Source organism: Serinus canaria, chromosome 28, assembly GCF_022539315.1.
Source record: "Serinus canaria isolate serCan28SL12 chromosome 28, serCan2020, whole genome shotgun sequence".
Classification (NCBI taxonomy): Eukaryota; Metazoa; Chordata; class Aves; order Passeriformes; family Fringillidae; genus Serinus; species Serinus canaria.
Window position 1 is genome coordinate 4,278,589 of NC_066341.1, and position 22,283 is coordinate 4,300,871.

General features: G+C 55.1%; 1 protein-coding gene across 8 annotated transcripts in view; it reads left to right on the top strand.

The window, feature by feature from the left end:
- The window catches only part of TCF3 (transcription factor 3), an 82,192-nt gene that overhangs the window by 32,457 nt on the left and 27,452 nt on the right, over positions 1 to 22,283 (top strand). For 5 of the 8 annotated variants that reach the window (XM_050986040.1, XM_050986042.1, XM_050986043.1 and 2 more), the window contains 3 exons: positions 9,885 to 9,958; positions 10,963 to 11,059; positions 20,285 to 20,352. In XM_050986040.1, the coding sequence (XP_050841997.1) occupies positions 9,885 to 9,958; positions 10,963 to 11,059; positions 20,285 to 20,352 (239 nt within the window). The remainder of the gene's footprint in view (positions 1 to 9,884; positions 9,959 to 10,962; positions 11,060 to 20,284; positions 20,353 to 22,283) is intronic. The other 3 variants (XM_050986041.1, XM_050986047.1, XM_050986045.1) reach the window with 1 other exon arrangement.

Consider the following 22,283-nt stretch of genomic DNA (forward strand, 5'->3'; position numbering starts at 1 on the left):
GGAGGCGAAAGCCCATCCAGCGCCACCCCTGCCATGGCAGGGACACCTCCCACTGTCCCAGGCTGCTCCCAGCCCTGTCCAGCCTGACCTTGGGCACTGCCAGGGATCCAGGGGCAGCCCCAGCTGCTCTGGGCACCCTGGGCCAGGGCCTGCCCACCCTCCCAGCCAACAATTCCTCATTCCCAAGATCCCATCCAGCCCTGCCCTCTGGCAGTGGGAGCCATTCCCTGGCTCCTGTCCCTCCATGCCTTGTCCCCAGTCCCTCTCCAGCTCTCCTGGAGCCCCTTCAGGCCCTGCCAGGGGCTCTGAGCTCTCCCTGGAGCTTTCTCTTGTCCAGGGGAGCAGCCCCAGCTCTGCCAGCCTGGCTCCAGAGCAGAGGGGCTCCAGCCCTGGCAGCGTCTCCGTGGCCTCCTCTGGCCTGGCTCCAGCAGCTCCACTGCTCCTGCTGTTGTTGCCCAGGGCTGGGGCAGCTCTCCAGGTGGGGTCTCACCTGAGCACAGGGGCAGAGGGGCAGAATTCCCCCCTCCCCTGCTGCCCACGGTGGGGGCTCAGCCCAGCACAGGGGGGTTTCTGGGTCAGTGCCCATGGCCGGGGCAGGCTGAGCCTCTCACCCACCAACACCCTGAGTCCTTCTCCTCAGGGCTGATTTCCATCCATTCTCCAAGAGGAGCACAGCCCAACAATTCACTACTGGTCTGAACCTTGGCACCCTGAGTCAGGTCCTTGGCCATGTTCTGGACACAGGGAATGGTGGTTGTGACCCAGTGCCACCATGGGCATCCTCTGCAGTCATTTTGCAAGGCTTTGATGAGACTTGGACTGGCCCAAGTCATGTATTTCCTTAATGATGACTTAAATAGAGGCAAGCTTTTATTTTGATTACCATAAAATCACTCTGTGAAATGCAGTGGGGACCTTCCTTTACATCTTCAAATATGATTCATGTCTAAAGTGAGGGATGGCCAGATTTGCTGATTGGGTTTTGTTGGTTTTTCCGAGGGTTCCTCACCCCTGTGCTGGGCACTGGTTTGTACATTTATTATTGCCTATAATTATTACTGGTTTTGCACATGGTGGGATTGTTGGCGTGTCCTGAGCAGGGACAGGAGTTGCACTTGGTGATCCTTGTGGATCCCTTCTGGCTCAGGACATTCCAGGATTCTGCTTCTGGGATGCCACACCAGCACCCCAAAACCAGCCCAGGGGCTGCCAAAAAACAATTTTGCTGGTTTTCCTGAGACTAAAGCTAATTACTAGTCAACTAATTTTATTGATTTCCAATCCCTTTTAGCAGAGATTTTGAGAGTAGGTTCAGTGATGCCAGAGCATCTTCCAAAAGAGCAGTTAAAAAGAGTTGCTAAAGAGCTTCTTTGACTTTTTTCCCCTCTTTCTGGCTTTGTTTGTTTTTGGTGTAGGTTCAGTTTCTCCCCATTGTTATCCCTCATGGAAAGCCAATGGGGAGTAGATCATTTTCCCCCACTCCTTCCCTGGTTCCCTCCTATTTTTCCCCAGCCCCAAACATTTCCTAAACCCCATCTATGTGTGCAGAAACTGCTGAACTGGAATACAGTGCAGGAGATGCTGAGCAGAGGAATTAACAATCACCAAAGTGGTGGCATCAGCTTTTTGAAGTCAAAAATTATCCCTGAGTGCACATTTGGGGAGGGGGTGGCAGCAGCAGGTGCTTCCCTGGATCAGAGCTGTGTGTGGGGTGGATGGGCCTGCCATGGTTTGGGTGCTGGGTTGATTGATCATCACAAAGATAAAGGGGTGGAATCTGCCCCAGAAATCGTGCAGGGATCTGTGAGTTTATTGTGGGTGCTGTGTGTCCCCAGTGGGGGATGGTGATGTCAACAGGCTCTCCTGCGCCAGAGCATCTGTTTATGGAATCCTGGAATATCCTGAGCTGGAAGGGACCCTCAGGGATCATCAGTGTCTGTCCCTGCACAGCCACCCCAACATCCCCACCCTGAGCAGCCCTGAGAGCTCCTGCAGCTCTGGCAGCCTTGGGACCATTCCCTGGGGAGCCTGGGCAGTGCCCAGCACCCTCGGGGGGAAGAACCTTGCCCTGAGCTCCATGCCAAGCCCTGGCCCAGCTCCAGCCCTTCCTGGCCCCCTGTCCCTGTCCCAGAGGGAAATGCCACCTCTCCCATTTGGTGCCCCTGGACAGGTCAGGGGGTGGCAGTGCATTCCAGCCCCCTGCCGTGGCAGGGACACCTTCCAGTGTCCCAGCCCCATCCAGCCTGGCCTTGGACGCTTCCAGGGCAGCAGAACAGCTGAGCCTCACTGTCCCAACAGTCAGCTCTGGTCCAACCTCACATTTCACAGCAGTGGAGGGGATAAAACATCTCCTGACCTGCCCCATGAGCAGAGCCCTCCAGGGTGGCATTGCCAGGGACCTCGCGCTGCCCTCCAGGTGTTCAGGGTGGGTTTTTTTATCCAACCCCCCCTTATTTTTATTTTCATTGTTTTGTTGTGCACCGGGAAAAGGAAGTGAACAAATTGTATGGTCCCCTCTACAATCGACGTCCTGTAAACAGCTCCCGGCTGCCTTCCACTCACAGCTGTTTTTTCCTATTTGGGGGTGGATGGGGCTGGTAAATAAATAGGAATTCTGGGAGCTGCTTCCAGCACCCCCTTCTCCCTCGCAGGGGCTGTGCCAGCACCTCAGAGCTGTTCCTGGGAGGTGCCAGGGTGGGTTGTTCCTCACTGAGTGGAGCAAACTCTCCTCAGGAAAAACAACTTTGCTGGTTTTCCTGAGACTAAAGCTAATTACTAGTCAACTAATTTTATTGATTTCCAATCCCTTTTAGCAGAGATTTTGCTGTGGGGCTGATTGCCAGAGCGATTAGCACACAAAGCTGCTTAATTTGGAAGTGTTTATCAAGCAGCCTTCTGTCACCTCTGCTTCAAAATAAATTACAGTGGCACCGGTGGCACTGTCTGTGGTGGCTTGTGCTGTCCCACCCCTGAGGGAGGCAGGTGGGGAGTAGGGCTTCTCTGCCTTAAATAACCATGGCAGGCTGTTTGGAACTAGGTGGTCTTTAAGGCTCCTTCCAACCCAAACCATTCCATGGATCTAAGTATTCCATGAGCTGGAAAAGCTGCTGGCTCTGGGGTTTTTACTCCCAGCTGCCACCACATCCTTGTCCTGCTCCAACCCTCGGTCTGTGGTTACAGAGTGGAATTTCCCTCCTGGCCCTCAAATCCCCACCATGGGCATTGTGTGGTCTCTCTTGAGGATGGAAGATGCACCTTCATGGCAGCCACAGCTGCTTCCAAACCTCCTCCAGCCACAGGAGGGATTTGGCCTAAATATTTCTAATAGAATTTAAAAACAAAACAAAACAAAACAAACAAACAAAAAAAAAAAAAAAAAAAAAAAAAAAAAAAAAAAAAAAAAAAAAAAAAAGCAAGCCTGGCCCAGTCCTTTTGCTGGAATCAGATTAGGGAGGGCAGATTGTGGAGGCCAGGGGGAGGGAAAGGCTGAGCCTGGCTCAGTCACAGCTCCAGGAGCACAGAGACACCAGCAGTGTCCCCCAGTGTCACTGCTGGGGCTGCTGGGAGGGTCCCTCGCTGCCTCCTGCTCCTGACAAGTGAAAACAAGGTGCCTTTGAGACATTTCGAGTCACAGGAAGAAATCCCAGAAATTCCTCCCTGGGAGGGTGGGCAGGCCCTGGCACAGGGTGCCCAGAGCAGCTGGGGCTGCCCCTGGATTCCTGGAAGTGTTCCAGGCCAGGCTGGACAGGGCTTGGGATAGTGGAAAGTGTCCCTGGCCATGGCAGGGGTGGCACTGTGTGGGCTTTGGGGTCCCTTCCCACCCAACCATTCCATGATTTGAGCCTGCAGCAAGCACTGCAGCTTTCCAGCACTGCAGCTTTCCAGCACTGCAGCTTTCCAGCACTGCATGTTCTCCTCAGGGTATCTCTTGGTACAGGATTTAAGAGCAAAACCTCAGTATTTGCTTTACAAATGATATCTGAGAGGGTTCAGGAGCAAAACATGCCATTCTCCATCCCTGCATGTCCTCTGGATCCAGAGAGATGGCTGCACACCCCTTGAGCTTTGCTTTGAGCAAGGCAATTGTTAGGGACTGAGCTTATTCTAAAAGACCTTTCACAGAATCCTGGAATATCCTGAGCTGGGGACACACAAGGACCATGGAGTCTAACTCCTGACCCTGTCCCATTCACACAAAGGTTGTGGGGGTCCTTGCCTGTGTCCGGGTGGTCAGAGCCTCCAGGGCCACATTCCCTCCCACACCATCTCCAAGTGCTGTGCTCAGACTGGGCTTCAGAGCTCAGGGCTCAAGGACCAGCACCTCTGCCCAGGTGGGTCTGGGGGCTCTGGTTGTTGAAATTGGGCAGGCTCTCCAGGGCAGCTGGAAGGCACAGGCTGGGAACTGAGCTGGAAGGATGTGGGATGTGGGATGGATCACAAAACCCTGCCCCCTTTTAATGCTTTTACATAGAATCCTGTTTGGGGTGGAGAGACATTAAAGGCCTTCCAGTGTCACCCCTGCTATGGCAGGGACACCTCCCACTGTCCTAGACTGCTCCAAGCCCTGTCCAGCCTGGTCTGGGACACTTTCAGGGATCCAGGGGCAGCCACAGCTGCTCTGGGCACCTGGGGCCAGAGCCTGCCCACCCTCCCAGGGGAGAATTTCCTCCCAGTATCTGAGGTAAATCTGTCCTCTTTTAGGTAAAACAGGTCCCCTTTCCTGTCACTCTCCTGTGCTTTCTTGTCGGAGCTGTGTGTCCAAAGTGGTTCCATTCCTCCTGGATGGGAACAGCTGCCATGGCTCTGTGTCACTGGACACTTGTCCATAGCCTTTACTAGGGCTCATTGCTGCACTAAGGATGCTTTTTCTGAGCCTAAATGTGGTTAAATTATTTTTATCCCTGCTGAAGCTTAGGACAGCTCTTGTCTATCAGCTCTTCTTGGCTGTGGCAGGAAAACCGTGAGGGAAAAAAAAATGTCTGTCTGACAGCTACATCTTATTCTATTAGTATGTTTTAATTAGAACATGAGCAAGAAATGTGTTATGAATATTCATGCTCAGGGTTATTAAAATGCACAATTAATCTGTACTCAGTTTAATAACTGTATTAATGGAGAGAGGAGGTAGGTCCTATTTTTGTCATTTCTCAGTTGGAAAGTGTGCCTTAACTTGGGTAGCTGGGAAATAGGGTTATTTTAAAATCAGCTTGGCTCCTGCCAGCAGCATGGGCACGTGGGTGTCTCCAAAATTCACACACCTCAGGGTGGGAGAGCACTGGAAGGGTGGCAAAGCCAAGCCCTGCCAGGATGGAGCTCATGCAGACAGAATTCAGCTCAGTGCCAATGGAGTTTTCAGCCACAGAATCACAAAATTCCAGAAAGGTTTGGGTTGGGAAAGACCTTAAAGCTCATCCAGTGCCACCCCCTGCTTTGGAAGGGACACCTTCCACTGTCCCAGGCTGCTCCCAGCCCTGTCCAGCCTGGCCTTGGGCACTGCCAGGGATCCAGGGGCAGCCCCAGCTGCTCTGGGCACCCTGGGCCAGGGCCTGCCCACCCTCCCAGCCAACAATTCCTCATTCCCAAGATCCCATCCAGCCCTGCCCTCTGGCAGTGGGAGCCATTCCCTGGGTCCTGTCCCTCCATGCCTTGTCCCCAGTCCCTCTCCAGCTCTCCTGGAGCCCCTTCAGGCCCTGCCAGGGGCTCTGAGCTCTCCCTGGAGCCTTCCCTTCTCCAGGGGAGCACCCCCAGCTCTCCAAGCCTGGCTCCAGAGCAGAGGGGCTCCCGCTCTCAGAGCATCTCGGTGGCCCTTTGGCCACAATCTGTCTTTGGTGACTAGGATTTATGGCGGTTTTTGCCAGCCCTGTGGGTTTTAAGACAGCAGACGCATCCACAACTATGGAGCAGTTGGGTCCAGAAGATTCTCAGGGGATCTCCATCTCACCTGGAGCAGCTCCTGGGCAATGCCCAGAGGTAGGAAACACATTCCCAGGTGCCCCAAAGCGCCTCTGACCTTTCCTGGGTACCTGGGTCACCTCTGCAGATGCTGGGGTGCCCTTGGATGAGCCCTGGGGCTGCTAAGCCCTGTCCTTCCCACCCCAACTTCCCTCTCTTGCCCCCCCTTCTCCTTCCTCTCCCTCCACTCGTGTCCAGCCTGGCTGCTCTGTGTTCCCAGAGCAAGACTGTGGGACTGTGTTTGGGTGACTTTGTGCCCAGGGGCTTTGTGAGTGGAGCAAACCCTGCTGATGGGAGCTTTGCCAGACACACCTGCCCATGGCCAGACACTGGGGTTTTGCAGGGCTGGCTGAGGGCATTTGCTGCCAAATTGTAGATCCTTAGGAATACGAAGGGAGGGGAGAGTGGGCTGACAGGGAATGTAGGACAGATGCCAGACGTTGAAAGAGGGCAGTCTGCTTTTTCCTGGCTTCATCCCAGAAATCCCTGAATTCCTAAAACACCTGCAGGTGCTGAAAATAGGGAGATTTTTTGCTGTCACTTTTCGAGCCAGTAGCTGCAGCTTGGGGAAGGTGCAAGACTTTATTTTCCAGGAGACATCAGACAGAGCTGGCACGGGCACCTTCAGAGATACTTCCAGAACCTTGGGATGCTCTTACTGCTTTGGTGGGAGAGTGGAACCTCACTTCACCTTAGCAGCCACAGGAACTACCTGGAAGGGTACAAGAAACCTTTTGGGTTTCCTTGGGGGTTATAGAATCACAGAACCCCAGACTGGTTTGGGTTGGGAGGGACCTTAAAGCCCACCCAGTTCCACCCCCTGCCATGGCAGGGACGCTTTCCACTCGCCCAGGTTGCTGCAAGCCCCCCACCCCCAGCTGGCCTTGGGATCCAGAGGCAGCCACAGCTGCTCTGGGCACCCTGTGCCAGGGCCTCCCCACCTTCACAGGGAGGAATTTATTCCTGAAAGAAAGGCTTGGTTTGCTGGGACCCCATTTGGGGTCAGAAAGGGGCCAAGGAGGGGCTGGGGACCTGCCCTTGCTCCAGATGAGTGGCTCATCCTCTGCAGTTGCTGTTGGAGCACTCAGGGGTTTGCCCCTCCCCAGGCTCTGTGCCATGGTGGTGGCACCACAGGGTGCAGCAGCTCCTGCCAGGGGTGTGTCCTTGTCCAGGGGATGTGTGACCCTCAGCCTTTGCCCCCTGTGCCACTCGCTGTCTCCTCTCCTCCCCTCCTTGGGGGGACCATGCAAGGGTTTACTTTTATTTTTCAGGAATTTTGGCACAGAATCCCAGAGAGGAGGAGGTTGGAAGGACCACAGTGGCTCATCTGGGCCCATCTCACAGGGCACAGGATTGTGTCCAGACTGTTTTGGCATAACTCAAGAGAATATCTGGAGGGACATTCAAGGGAGGGAGACTCCACAACATGAGGAAAATTTCCCTGGTCTTCCAGGCCCCCTATCTCTCTCCAGAGCCTCCTGAACATCCTCTCCAGGCATACTCTGGGAATGCTGCTCTGGTGTTGGGGTGGTGGCAGGACTGAGGGCTGTGGGAGAGGTCAGGGTGATCCAGGTGACCCAGGACCCCCAAAGCCCATCCTGTATGGGGCAGGGGTGGGTGTGAGGGTCTGGACCCCCATGCCTTGGCTTCCCCTCTGCCTCTGAGGCTCCTGGGGTTCCTCATGGGGACTGTGGTGCTGCAGTCCTTGTCCTTCCAGCCTGAAGGGACCATTTTTCCAACCATGTCCAAGGCTGCTGATCCTGCTCATGTCTTCTCCCCGACCCTTGGGGAGCTTTAAAATCACCGGTGACAGCAAAATAACTCAAAGGAGCATTTCTGCCTCCTGCCTTGCCAGGGTTTGCAGGGATTGCAGATGAATTGCTTTGGAAAAACACATTAGCAAAGCAAAAGTTTATTCTAGGAAGTAGGAGGTGGGAGAATTGGCAGTAATTCTCCCTAGTATCCAAGGTATTATTAGAGGCTTATCCCTGCTCTGCACAGTAATCACATTGGAAATTTTTGATTAGAAAACAAAATCTAAATGAGAATTATGAATATTCATTAGGTGTGAAGATTAATATGCATAATTATGCAAATTAGACAGCAATTAAACACCAGTTCTCTGGGGAAATGATTAACACAAAGGCACAGAAATAGAAGGATGTAATTTGAAAGAAGTTTCTGGTTAAATGAACAGTGAGGGGAGCGGAGGAGACAAATCTGAGGCATGTTTGCCATAATAATCAGCTTTGCCAAGCAAAATGGGGCAGGTGAGCCCTGCCCCCCTGTCCCCCTATCCTTGCTGCCACTCAGCTCCCTGCTCTCAAAAGGGCATCCTGGGGCTCCTGGAGGTGCCATCCCCGTTGGAAGAACCATCACAGGACGGGTCCCCAGAGAGCCACAGGGCCCTGGCGCTGCCACATGGCAATGCTGCTGGGAGAGTGTGGTGTCACTCAGTATGCCCCTGGTGGGGACAGGGGGTGTCCATGGGTTGGGAAGTGTCCATGGGTTGGGAAGTGTCCATGGCTGGTCCACCCTCACTCTCAGCCTTCTGCAGATCTGGAATTTCTTCTGTCCAACCCAGCAGAGTTCACAGTGTTTGTGCAGCACTCAAAAGATGATGGATGCCCCCACCCTGCCCAGACCCTCTCAAATATCTGGATTTGCCCCCTTAGAACACCAACTGCTGCTCCCCAACCCCTGGTCACCCACTGGAGCGGGAGATGGAGCAGCACAGTCAGAGATCCTGCAGCTGAGTCAGGTTGAGGCTGTTTTCCAGAAGGTTCCTTCTGTGTGGTTGTGGTATCAGCTGGAACTGTGGGAGCTGTGCTGATGCAACATCCCAAGGTTTTTGTGTCATGGTGGACATTCCCAACTCACTGAAGGGGCTCCAGGAGAGCTGGAGAGGGACTGGGGACAAGGCCTGGAGGGACAGGACCCAGGGAATGGCTCCCATTGCCAGAGGGCAGGGCTGGATGGGATCTTGGGAATTGGGAATTGTTGGCTGGGAGGGTGGGCAGGCCCTGGCCCAGGGTGCCCAGAGCAGCTGGGGCTGCCCCTGGATCCCTGGCAGTGCCCAAGGGCAGGCTGGATGGTGAAAGGTGTTCCTGCCCGTGGCAGGGGTGTGATGAGCTGAGTGAGGTCCCAGCCCAAACCATTCCATGTTCTCCCTGTGCCCTGGGTGCAGCCCCGGAGGTGCCGCCTGCGTGGACTTGGCAGGGGATGAAAGGAGCCGAGCTCCCACCGCGGCCGGTGCAGAAACATTGCAAAAACTTCTGCCTGCTGCTCTGCTGCTTTGGGCTGGATCCCTTTGTGCTGAGGATACTCGGGGAGGGCTAAAGCTGAGAAGGCTGGGTGGGGGTGTGCTCTGATAGCCCCACTTCCTCAGGGGGACCTTGGGGGGCTGAAAGAGCAGCCCCGGACAGGTGACTCTGTAATGTTGGACCCCCAGCAATTCCCATCTGAGGATTTCACCTCTGGGCACTCTTTCACTCTGCCCAGGTTGAATAGTGTGGCCCATGATCTTGTACCACCGTGGGCAAAATTCAGGTCCTGCTGGAGCAATCAAATGGATGCAATGTGGTTTTGATTTATAGCTCAGTCCCTTTCACTGCTGCTCTCTGGGGGAAGGAGGTTCGTGGGTGCTCTCAGGAATAAAGGAGTTAAAATACTTGTTTCTCCTCTTCCCACTGTCCCATGTTTTGAACCATTTCCAGGCTGTGGTGGGATGTGCTTTGAAGTTAGTGGAATAACTCCCAGTGGGAGTGGGAAGGTGAGGAGGCAGAGGGGAGGCTCGGTCACGCCAAGTGGAAGTGGTTTATTAATGAAAATATTGTTTTGTTTGTAGAAGGAAGAGTTAATTTTACGAGAACACCTTTGAGGCTTTGCTGATAAAGCAAAGAGTAACCTTTGTTCTTCCTGTTTTTCGGTAGGCTTGGATGAAAGGCCGGGATCAGGTTCCTGGGGAACGGCAGATCAAAACAGCTCCACGTTTGACCAAGGAAGGGTAAGGACAAAGCACAAACACCAAGCTCCAACCAAAACAAACGGGGTCTTTCCCAGGCCTTTCAGAGCCAGATCTAACCCTGGAACAGCTTTTCTTGCCCCATTTTGGACATGGGTTCTGAGAACTCTCTAGGGTGTTCCCCATCCCATTCTCTCCAGGCTTTGCTGCCTTGAAGTTTTCTCCTCCAAAAACCTCTCCCAGACCTGCACTGGGATGGGCTCCTGTGGCTGCTCAGGCATCTCCCTCCCTGCACCCAGTGTTGGTGTGGGGAGAGGAGACCCAGGGGGTGGGACAGGTCCCCAAAGGAAACAAAGATGGGTGGGTCAAGGGATCTGAGAGGGTTGAGTGATCTCATCTGATGGCAAAGCTTCCTGAGGATCCACCCCACAAAACTTGGGGAACCTGAGGAGGGAATCCCTGCAATCCGCCACATTGTCTGGGGTATGGAGAACTTGGGAAGGTTTTGCAGGAGTTGAGGCTGCAACACTCAAAACTGGGGCCTGAGTATGGGAAGACAGAAATGTCACAAACTTCATGGAAATTGTGTAATTTTTGTTTTAATGGGTTTGTGTGATTCATTTTTGCAATGGCACCTTTCCCTCCCCTCCCATCAGCAGCAGAGCTTGGGATGTCATGTCAACTCTCATTTGTATATTTAGAATTTATGTATTTATATAAATATAGCTAAAAATACATATTTATATTTATCCAGCCTTTTCCTTTCCCCTTCACCCCCCTGGTTCAGGGAGGGGCTGCCTGGCTCTTACCTGGTGGGTGCCAAAGAGCTGCCAGCATGGAGCAAAGCACGGTTCCATGTCCCCTCTTGCCATTTTCCCTCCCAATGGCCTCTGCACTGCCCAGCTCTTCCTTGGCACAAGGATAAAATCATTCCCGTGCCTTTTTCACAAGGAGCCTTTGGCTTTGCCCCTTCCTGGGGGAGACTGGGCCCTGCCAGCCTCGTGTTTTGCCCCCCTGCTGTGTGTGACTGTCCCCTGTTGTCCCAGCAGAGCTATGGTGAAGGCCCCCACTACGGAGAGCACCGGGACCTGCCATCCCACAACAGCATCTCCTCGTCACCGTTCCTGGGAGCTGGACTCGTGGGTGAGTGCCTGCAGCTGCCTGCCAGCTCCCCAGGCCAGGGGACACCTGCTGGGGGAGTTGCTGTTCCCTGTGCTGGACCTGCTCCAGGTGTTCTCCAAGCTGTGGTCCAGGGAGGTGGTACCCAGAGGGTTCCATCAGTGCCAGCTGTGCCAGCTGTTTTTTGTGTATGGTAGCACCCTGAGGCAGGGGTGTCCCCTCCAGGTCGATGCCTTCCAGGATAGGCTGAGTGTGCTCCTGGGAGCTGGGAATTAGGGGTGGAAGAGATGCTTATTGTTGAGGATTTAAGGATTTGGGATGACCCTGCTTGTGTGGGGAGGTGGCACCAGATGATCACTTCCACCCAGACCCCCCTGGGTGACTGTGACATGCAAGGGGCTGGTGGCTGTCACTTCCCAGAGAGCTGGGGGTGCTCCCTTTGCTGCAGTAGGGCTTGGAGGGGCCTCTTCCCATATCCTGCCAGGCTCCAGCAGCCTTGTATGGCCCCCCCATCCCCAGCTCCAGGCAGGCAGCATGAGGAGCTCAGGGATGGTGATCCCGCATGACCGGACGCGTGTGACCATTCACCCAGTCACCTCTCCCAGCTCAGGGGTGGGAGGGGAGATTAAGAGCAGAAAATATCCCTCTTGGAGGGCTTAGAGAGCTCTAATGGCATTAGGTCAGGAATTGGGGTTAGTCCTCCCCATCTTTGCCCACGCAGGGGTGGTTAAAATGTTCCAGCACATGTGGAAGGAGTGGGGCCAGGGCAGGGCTTGCTCATGGTTGAAAGAGAGGGGTAAGAAAAGGGAATTGTGTTTGAAACAGAAAATTCCCCAACACAAAATCCCCGCTGTGGATGTTGTGGCAAAGGGGAAGAGCAGAGCAGGGTTCTGCTGGGACAGGAGCAGCCACACGTTGGCCCCTCCTGGCCTGGGTCAGGGCTTGGGGCTCGCTGTGAGCTCTGCCTCCCCCTTTCACCCTTTGTGCTGTTGGGGACAGCGTTTGGGTGTCCCTTGGGGATCTGTGCAGGGGAAGAGCCTTTCTGAGCAGCTCCCCCTTTCCCTCTGCAAGGGAGGATCTTCCTTCTCCCTCTGTGCCCCAGGAGGATGTAAATGGAGCACAGAGAAGTTTTTGGGTAGGACAGGGGAGCCTCGCTGCAGCTCAGCGGGGCTTGGGGGGATGTGGGTGGGGGGACCCATCCCAGCCCATCTCATCCCACACCTGGGGCCAAGGCAGCCCTGAGAGTTTCCAGCTGAGAAGGAGCTGCCTGGGGAGGAACACGGAGGTTTCCCCTTTGATGTATGCAGGGAAGACGCCTCTGGTTGCCTCTCCAAGCCAAGGCTCCCTGCGAGCCCGACCTGTTCCTGGCACATGGGGCCTCCCTGGGGGATTCCAGTGGCTCTGGGGCCCAGGGTGAGCACTGGCCCTATGACCAGCAGGACTGTGGCCCCACTCTGACCCCAGGCTCAAGGGGCTGTGTCTCCCCAGGGAGGTCAGGGGCAGCACCAGAAGCTCCACCACTAAGGTAGGGAACAAGCAGGGGGGAAGGGTTCCTCACATTTCCAAGTCCCTTTTGTTTCTAAAATTGAATGTGGTTAGAGTAGAAAGCATCAATTCTGGGAGCAGGTTCCAAAATACATTAATCAATTTTCTTTGTATAATCAAAGAATCACAGAGTGCTTTGGGTGGGAAGGGACCTCAAATCTCATCCAGTGCCACCCCTGCCATGGCAGGGATACCTTCCACCGTTCCAGGTTGCTCCCAGCCCTGTCCAGCCTGGCCTTAGGCACTGCCAGCGTTCCAAGGGCAGCCCCAGCTGCTCTGGGCACCCTGTGCCAGGGCCTGCCCACCCTCAGAGCCAGCAATTTCTTCCCAATATCCAATCTAAATTTACCTCTTTGTTCATGTGTGGGAAGGAAGGGCATGGGGAAGTGCAGGGGTGGGATTTTCTCTTCCTCTTCTCCAAGCTGCTTCTGAAAACTTTTAGAGTGGCAAAATGCAAAGGGATAAGGGAGAGGACAGGCAGGAAAATAAAATAGTGCTTCTGTAGAAGCAGAGGAAAAATGGGAGGGAAAGGGTGGTTCTGGAAATGTGTCCCCCTGTCTGCTGGGCCCTGGTTGCCAGCAAGGTGCCCCTCAGGGAGGGAATTTCATGTTAATGGAGTAAAATCTAAGGAGGTGGAGGGAGCAGATGAGGATGAACATGTTTGGGTTGTTGATGGATGAAAGGCATGTGAAACATCTAAGCCCTTCTCCAAGATCAGAATTTTTATCTCTTTCCCACTCAACCTCTATTTCTTCAAGGAGGATCAGGAGCTGTGAGAAGAATCATTTTGGGAGCAGCCTGGATGCTCTCTGTTGGCAATGGTGGGTTGGGCCAGTAGAGAGGAAGGCTGAGCTGAAGGGGCCCCCCAAAGTCAGCGCTGGGGCTCTGAGCACTCAGGGTGATGATGGTTCCTCCTGGGACCCCATCCTTTGGATTTTGTGTTCCTGCAGTCTGTGCATGTCCCAGGGCCAGGCTACAGCCCCCTATCCTCTGGGGATGGCCTTTAGGGACAGGGAGCATCTTTCCCCAGCAAAGGGACACTACAGCAGGCAGCACTTGTTGAAGAAATTGAGCAAATGGTGATTTCTTGTCTCATTTTTCCACGTGGAAAAGGAGGCTGTGCTCTGATTAGTCTTTGGTGGGTTGAGGAGCTCCTGCCAGCCTGAGCTTTGAAGCTGTGATCACATCCCTTCCAGGGTGGAGTCTTCCCCTGTCCCTGCAGTCTGGTGCACTTTGAGGCCCTGGAGATCCTAACGGGGATCCCAGATGCAGCCAGTGCTCACCCTCCTGCACAAGTCCTGTCACCACTCAGACTGATTTGACAGGAGCAGGGAGCAAGGAGAGAAACTGGGAGGCTGCAGGGTGGAGTGGCCCTTTGGGTAAGGGAGCTATGGAATGTGTCCATCCAGATTTCTGTCCTTCCTTGCTGGGAGCTGGTGTCACAAACTCCATGATAGGCAGCAAACTCTGTGGGATAGGCAGGGCTGGAGGGATCTGCCTGGCCCAGGAGAGAAGGAAGGCAGGTCTGAGTTTGAGGGAAGCAGGACACTGCCAGCACATCCCTGAAACCCCTGCAGGCTGCATCCCTGCCCTTTGCTCCTGTCCTGGTTCAGCCCTTTGGTGTCACCCCAGCCCAAGCCCTCTGCCCCTGTTCAGGGTCCCCCTCCCCAGCCCGAGTCCCCTCCCAGGGGCAGTGAGGAAGGGGCTGCTCAGCCCCTGGGGTGGAGCTGGGGGAGTACAAAGCTCTGATTTAATCCCTGTCACTGCTCCTCACCCCAGTCCGGCCTAGTCTCAGAGTGGTGACCTTGTGGATCACAGGGTGCACACCTGATCCAGAAGCAGTTTGAAAGGCAAAGCACTGAGTTCTGCTCAGCTGTTGAGTTTAAGCTCATGGATGTTCTTTGGATGAACGTGGGACACGATGGGAGCTTGGCTTTAGGAGGCACCTTCAGCACAGAGCCAGGAGGGGCTGCACTGACACAGCTCCTGGGGGAGATGCTCCCCCCAGCCAGGGCTCCCCCAGGCTGTGGGTGATGCCCCTCCTGCTCTCATTAAAGGCACAGTGTGAGGGGAACCTTCAGTTACTGCCACAGCTTCAGCTCCACAGGTGATGGGGAAAACCAGAGCCCCTCAGGATGGACTGGGCAGGGACATCTGGGCTGTGTTGCACTGGATGGAATAACCTAAATTTGTCAAAACAATAAGAAAATAAATTAGAAAGTGTTCAAAGGAGGGACACAGAGCTGGGGAAGGGGCTGAGGAGCAGCTGAGGGCACTTGGCTCCTTCAGCTGGAGCACAGGAGACTGAGGGGAGGCTCCTGGGGGGCTGCAGCTCCTCCCCAGGGGAGGCACAGGGACAGGGGCTGAGCTCTGGGACAGGGACAGGAGGCCAGGAAGGGCTGGAGCTGGGCCAGGGCTTGGCATGGAGCTCAGGGCAAGGTTCTTCCCCCCGAGGGTGCTGGGCACTGCCCAGGCTCCCCAGGGAATGGCCCCAAGGCTGCCAGAGCTCCAGGAGCTCTCAGGGCTGCTCAGGGTGGGGGTGTTGGGGTGGCTGTGCAGGGACAGGGGCTGGGCTGATCATCCCCGAGGGTCCCTTCCAGCTCAGGATATTCCAGGATTCCATGATTCTAAAGCCCTGAATGGAAACACCATCAGTGCTCTGAATGAGAAGCATCCCAGGCTGCTGGGTTGGGTTCTTTGAACCAGGTGAGCAGGTGCAGGACCAATGTCTGAGCCCTCCATTGCTCTCTCCTCCAAGTTTCCCATCTTTGAGCCTTTGGTGCTGCTCCTGGAGGACAAGGAACCTCCTGGGGAGTTCTGAGCTGCCCAGCCTGGAGTGGGGAGAGGTGACCGGAGCATCCCTGGCTGTCCCAGGTCGGGGCCAGGACACCACACAGTGACAAACCAGCTCAGCTCATCCCAGAGGATGAGGAGGGTGAAGAGGGCTTTTCTTAGTCACCAATTTCACAATTTACCATTCATCTTCAGCAGGGACAGGCGGGGAGTGGGGTGGTTAAACAGCAAGGAAACTGATAAGCCATAACAGATTTCTTTCTAGTAATTATTTCTAGTAATTAGCTGCCTTTCAGAGCAGTGTTCCTAATCGGGTGGTATTGTCAGTGCCTGTAGACTGGGGTCTTCCTGGACAATGGGTTTAATCAGGGGGTGGTCGCTGCTCCTGGTTTTTTAACTTCTTTTTTTCCTCCCCCTTTTTAATCTCTGGCTGTGTTTTGCCTCCCCTTTTCCCCCAGGCCAGAATTCTAATGGAATTCTAATGGAATTAGCAGTGTGGGGCTGGGGGAGGTGCATGGTGGGTGGTGGCTGTGCTGGGGCTGGGGTGATGTGGGGGCACTGGTTCTGCCAGTGGGTGCTGGAAAAACTTGTAGGCAGCATTTAAATAGCTTTTCTTGGCCTGTCAAGGGCAGGGCCAGGAGTTGGACTTCGATGATCCCTGTGGATCCCTTCCAACTCGGGCTGTTCTGTGATTCTGTGGTCTGTGAGAGAAATGGCAAACCCATGATTTATTATTATTTAAAAGCAGTTTGCTCCAGTGGAGGTGAAATGCTGCCCTGATCCAGGGTGCCAAAGCCAATCCCTGACACTGCCAGAGTGGGTGGGAACCTCTGGGGAGAGCAGTTTATATTTTTCCACCTCATCTCCAAGCTCAGAAGCAGATGCGCACTGGAGGAGTGGCACAAACAGCGTGGGGGGTTCCTCTGGAAAAGCCCTGGGTGAAGGCAGGGCTGGGGGAGGCTTCCCAGAGCCCCACACAGCCAGATCCTGCAAGAGGGAACATGCTGGGAGAGCAGGAAGGCTGGGAAAGGCTCCTTAGGCAGGACTGGAGGCAGCACAAGCAGATGGGGGGCAGGAGAAGGAGCTGGCAGGGGGAAAGGCAGGAGGGGGAGGCCAGGAAGATCTGGAAATGCTGAATGCTCTCAGCCAGTGTGTGGGTGCAATGACTCTAGGTGCCTCCACTGTGCTTCACCTCCTTTCCAAAGGAAATCCCTTTCCTCTTTGAGGATCTATTCCCTCTGTCTTCTCCTCTTCCTCCCACAAGATCCCTTCACGTCCATCTGCAGGATTTCAGTAATTCTGCTGGGAGCAAGGTGGGGTTTGGGGAGATTCCTGGTAGGTTTTTCCCAAGTTACTGAGACTTGTCTCCATCCTGGTCCTTTTCCTCCTTCCTGGGGCTTTGCCACCTTTCCTGGTCAGTGCCTTGGGCTGTGGCTGCCAAGGGGTGACAGGGTGGGTCTGGGCTTGCCACCTGTGCCATCTGCATGCCCACAGACACAGCTCCTTCTGCTGGCAAGGTCAGCCTTTCCTTGCCTAGCTTGTGCACCTTTTGAATTTCAGCAGGCTTAGGTACATTCCAATCCAGAAAGGTGCCATTCTTCCTTCTGCCTTGTTTTCATAGACAGTTAAATGTAAAATCTCTTGTGCTGAGTTTTACTGCTTTTTTTTTCCCTTGTTATGTGATGATGGAGGGTGCAGGAGGTGGGACTGGCCAGGGCTGCCCTCTCTTTGCCAATGTCCCCCATCCCATGGGGCACCCACAGACCCAAGGGTGCAGCAGATGCTGAGTGAGGAATGAGACACATCCAGAAAAGGTTGTGGGTTTGGACCAGTGCAGAGCTGCAGTGGGTTCACAAAATCCTGGAATATTCTGAGCTGGAAGTGTCCCAGAGATTATCAGCCCAGCCCCTGTCCCTGCCCAGCCACCCCAACACCCCCACCCTGAGCAGCCCTGAGAGCTCCTGCAGCTCTGGCAGCCTTGGGACCATTCCCTGGGGAGCCTGGGCAGTGCCCAGCACCCTCGGGGGGAAGAACCTTGCCCTGAGCTCCATGCCAAGCCCTGGCCCAGCTCCAGCCCTTCCTGGCCCCCTGTCCCTGTCCCAGAGCTCAGCCCCTGCCCCTGTGCCTCCCCTGGGGAGGAGCTGCAGCCCCCGAGGAGCCTCCCCTCAGTCTCCTGTGCTCCAGCTGAAGGAGCCAAGTGCCCTCAGCTGCTCCTCAGCCCCTTCCCCAGCTCTGTGTCCCTCCTTTGGGCACCCTCCAACAGCTTTGGATCCTTCTGATCTTGTGGTGCCCAAAGTGCCCCCAGCCCTGGAGGTGAGGCTGCTCCAGGGCAGAGCAGAGTGGGACAATCCAATCCCTCCCTGGGCCTGGTGCCCCCCAGGACAGGGTGGCCCTTTGGGCTGCCAGGACACAGCAGTGACTCAGATCCAACTTGCCACTGACCAGGACCCCCAGGGCCCTTCCGACGGCGCTGCTCTCCAGCCTCTCATTGCCAGTCTGTCCCTGCATCCAGGGCTGCCCCATCCCTGGGCAGGATCCAACACTTGCCCTGTTAAACATCACACGGCTGGGGATTGCCCAGTGTCCCTTCACTTTCCCACACACATCCAGGAGCCCCCTGGTCCAGCCCAAGTTCTCAGGTGATGGCAGAGGCTGCTAGATGGAGTTTGGAGCACCCTGGACAGTGGAAGGTGCCCCTACCCATGGCAGGGGTGGAACTGGATGAGCTTCAAGGTCCCTTCCAACCCAAAGCATTCTGTGATTCCCCAGTGCAGTCACACATGGAAGCTGCAGTGTGTTATCCAATGTGAGACCTGGCTGCTGCTGTCCAGCCAACCCCTCCTGGCATTACCCTGCTTTTCCTCTGCTTTAGGAGTAATCAGTACCTGCCTGATGCCACAGCCTGCTGTGTCCTTTGTGTCCGTAGCTGGTGCTGCAGTGGATCGAGCTCTTAAGCTCTTTTAGAAATTAGGTCATTTAGGAGATCCATCCTCTGACATTCTGACCTTTGTTTACTTAACATTTAAGCCTCTGAAAGGAAATGCAGCAGCACCCAGAGCCTCCTGCTGTCACTGCATGGAGGGAGGGGAGGCTGAGCTGTGCCAGGACCTTCCCAGCAGGAATGGGGGTCTGGGGTTTGGGGGTGATAGTGGGGGAATCCACTCTAAAATTTTTGGGCTGAGTTCATGACCTCCATGGTAAGGTTGCAAAATGAGCAGCCTCCTCTCTCTTCCCATCTGGCACAGGAATTATAGAATCCTGGAATATCCTGAGCTGGAAGGGACCCACAGGTCCATGAGTCCAGCCCCTGCCCAGGGGTTCCAGCTGTGGCTGCCCCTGGATCCCTGGAAGTGTCCAAGGCCAGGCTGGATGGGGCTTGGAGGAACCTGGGATGGTGGAAGGTATCTCTGCCATGGCAGGGGCTGGAATGAAATGGGCTTTAAAATCCCTTTCAAACCAAATCACTCTGGCATTCTCTGGTCTCTGGGCCCTGGGCTTCAGGGGGGATGGTTTGAGGCATTTTTGCTTCCCCTCCCCTGTTGATCTGCCCCCCAAAACCTCTTAGTGGTGTGGGGAGGGTCCTGCCAGCCCAGCATCGCCCTAGTGCATTAACCTTCATCTTAGTGGCCTTGGGGCTGCCTTTAGACTAAGCAGATTGCCAAAATCCTGCCCCTCCCAATTTTGCTCACTAAGCCAGAGCAGAGGCAGGATGTGATCTGTGATCCCCTTTTCAGGATGGGTCTGGGGGTGAGGGCTGGTGGAGTGCCTGTTCCCCACTAGAAGAGTGTCTGGTTTTGCTTTAGAGGGATGGAGAGAATCCCAAAGGACACTGTAGGCACAGCACTGAACCATTCCCTTCTCCCTTCCTTGTGTCCTTTGCTGCCCTGGCACCTCTGGGTGCTGCTGGCTGGGGCCATGCTGTGCCCAGGGCAGTGACCACGAGGCAGGAGAGTGCCAGGATGTTTTGGAGAGGGAACATCCCAGACAGTGTCTGGGCTCCTTTTTTTTTTGGCCCTTCAAAACTTTATTTTCAGCTGTATGTGTGCAGGGTGAGGTGGTTGTGAGAGAAGCCCTCTTTGATCCTGAGTGCCTGGACAAGGCAGAATGGCTTCCCACTGCCAGAGGGTGGGGCTGGATGGGATCTTGGGCAGGAATTGTTCCCTGGCAGGGTGGGCAGGCCCTGGCACAGGGTGCCCAGAGCAGCTGGGGCTGCCCCTGGATCCCTGGAAGTGTTCCAGGCCATGTTGGATGAGACTTGGAGCAGCATGGGACAGTGGAAGGTGTCCCTGCCATGGAAGTGGGTGGCACTGGATGGGCTTTAGGTTTCTTTCCAACCCAAATCCTTCTGGGATAACTTCACAGGGACACTGGTGGCATGGGGCTGTGCCCACAGATCCCAGCTGGCTGTGAGGAGCAGCAGGTTTTGGGAAGTTGAACCTCCCCCAGGAGAGGGGCAGAAGGTGCCCAGTGCCCTGTGCAGAGCAGTTCAGCTCTCATTGGCTGGGATTGCATTTCCTGCTGTCTGGAAAGGACCCCCAGAGTCTGTCACTTGTCCTGGCCCTTGGTGTGCTCTGGCCCTGCCCCTGCCCCTGCCAAGTCCAGCCAGGCCTCGGTGTCTGCAGGGAGCTTTTGGCTGGGGGCTGACACTGCCACTTTCCATGGCCACAAACACTCTTCTGTGCCACTGCAGCTCTGGGTTTTTGGTGGTTTTGGACCTGCTCTCCGTGAACTTAAAGCAGCTCCTGCTTTACTACAAGCTTTTCAGGCTGTCCCTTCATGGGAGGGCAGGGTGAGCTGCCTTATGGGAACAGGATTTGTCCCTTGGCAGGATCCAGGTGCCTGAGGGCAAAAAAAAAAACCCTTCACTTCCTTCTTACCCCAAACCTTGTCTTTTCTCTTCCCCTTCTGCAGGGAAGAGCAGTGAAAGAGCCTCATACTCCACGTTTGGAAGAGACACAGGGATGCCAGGACTAAATCAGGTAATGATAAAATGCAGTGAGATTTTCTGCTTCATTTACTGGCTCCCGAGAGTGAGAGTCTGGTAATGAAACCAGCCTGGATTTCCATCTCATCTCCTTGCACGAGGTCCTGGGAGCCTCTGCTCTGCTCCAAAACCTCTGTGGAGTGTTGGGGGCTCATATTGTTGTGTGCTGCTGGCTCAGAGGAGTTGTCAGAGGTTGGAAAATGTTGGTTGTAGCAGCCTCTCACTTCTTTCCCAATCTTCTTCAGCCTCACTCATTTTGTTAATGTTACTCCTCATTTGAGTGACTGTCAGGTGGAGCTTTGGTTTTATGGTGGGGCTGTTGGTGCAGGACCTGCATGCAGCAGGAGCTCTGTCCAGCCTTGGGCCAGCATCAGGAGGACGTGGAGCTGCTGGAGCCAGGCCAGAGGAGGCCATGGAGATGCTGCCAGGGCTGGAGCCCCTCTGCTCTGGAGCCAGGCTGGGAGAGCTCGGGATGCTCACCTGGACAAGAAAAGGCTCCAGGGAGAGCTCAGAGCCCCTGGCAGGGCCTGAAGGGGCTCCAGGAGAGCTGGAGAGGGACTGGGGACAAGGCATGGAGGGACAGGAGCCAGGGAATGGCTCCCACTGCCAGAGGGCAGGGCTGGATGGGATCTTGGGCAGGAATTGTTGGCTGGGAGGGTGGGCAGGCCCTGGCCCAGGGTGCCCAGAGCAGCTGGGGCTGCCCCTGGATCCCTGGCAGTGCCCAAAGCCAGGCTGGACAGGGCTGGGAGCAGCCTGGGATGATGGAAGGTGTCCCTGGCCATGGCAGGGGATGGAACTGGATGAACTTTGTCTCTCCCAACACAAATCCTTCTGGCACTCCATGATCTCCACAATCCTGGAAGGGACCCAGCACACCAGAGCCACCTCTTGCAGACACAGCCCAGCCCTGTTGGGTCACCCCATGTGAACCCCAGGGCTCTGCTGGGGGCAACAGCTTTGCTTCCTGTGGGGAATACCAAAGGTGTCAATCTGAGCTTGGAACACAGCAGAGCAGCCCTGAGATAACCTCCCCTGCTGCCAGCAGCATCCAGAAATAGTTTTTCGGGAAGGAGTGAGCACCTCCCTTTGATGTGTGGCTCCAAGTGCCCCCTCAGTGCCCAGCCTGGCCCTGGGGAAGCAGTCCCAGCACTAGAGCCAAGGGAGGAGCTTTTGGCTGGACAGCTTTTATTTTATCCATGTACACACACACATATTACATGTTTTAATTTTACACAAATTTGTCATAATTTCCTCCTCTCTGAAGTGAGGATGTTTCCTTTGCTGGAGCAGCTGTGCTGGCTGTGCCAGAGTGGATTTCATTTACCACTGAAGCTGCTCAAAGAAAACTGGGCCTGGTGCCAAGTGTTGCTTTTGGATGTGATGGTTTTGCTGGGCTTTCGTGGAGGAGGGGGAATATAAGGTAACAGAAATGGGGGGGCAAATGGCCGGGAGAGGCCCCGGGAGAGGCGGACACAGGGCTTGGGATCGGGTGGCAAATCCCACTTGAGGTGGAGAGGAGACAAAACCCCCTTGTGGGGGTGGGGGGAGGCCAATGGAGCCTCTGTGGCCCCCAGAGCAGTTGTCGCTTCTGGCTCCAGTTTGGAGGACTAAGGGGGGGGTTGACTTCTTTTTTTTTGTTTTGTTTTTGAAAAGATGAAAAATTGTCTGGTGGAGATGCCCTGGATGCGGATCAGGTTCTTGCCCAAAAATGCCCTGCTCTGGCAGGGTAGAGCTGGCAGGGCATTTCCCCTTTGTTTAACCCCGAACCATCTCCTGGGGCATCCCCAGGCAGAGGAAATGAGAAGAAAACCCCTTTCTCTGGGAAATTGCTCAAAGTCCCAGTGTGTCTGCAGGAGGAGCAGGGCAGCAGCTCCCGGGATCCCTCCGGGTGCTTTCCTTGGCCGCGCACAGAGCGGCTCCGGAGCA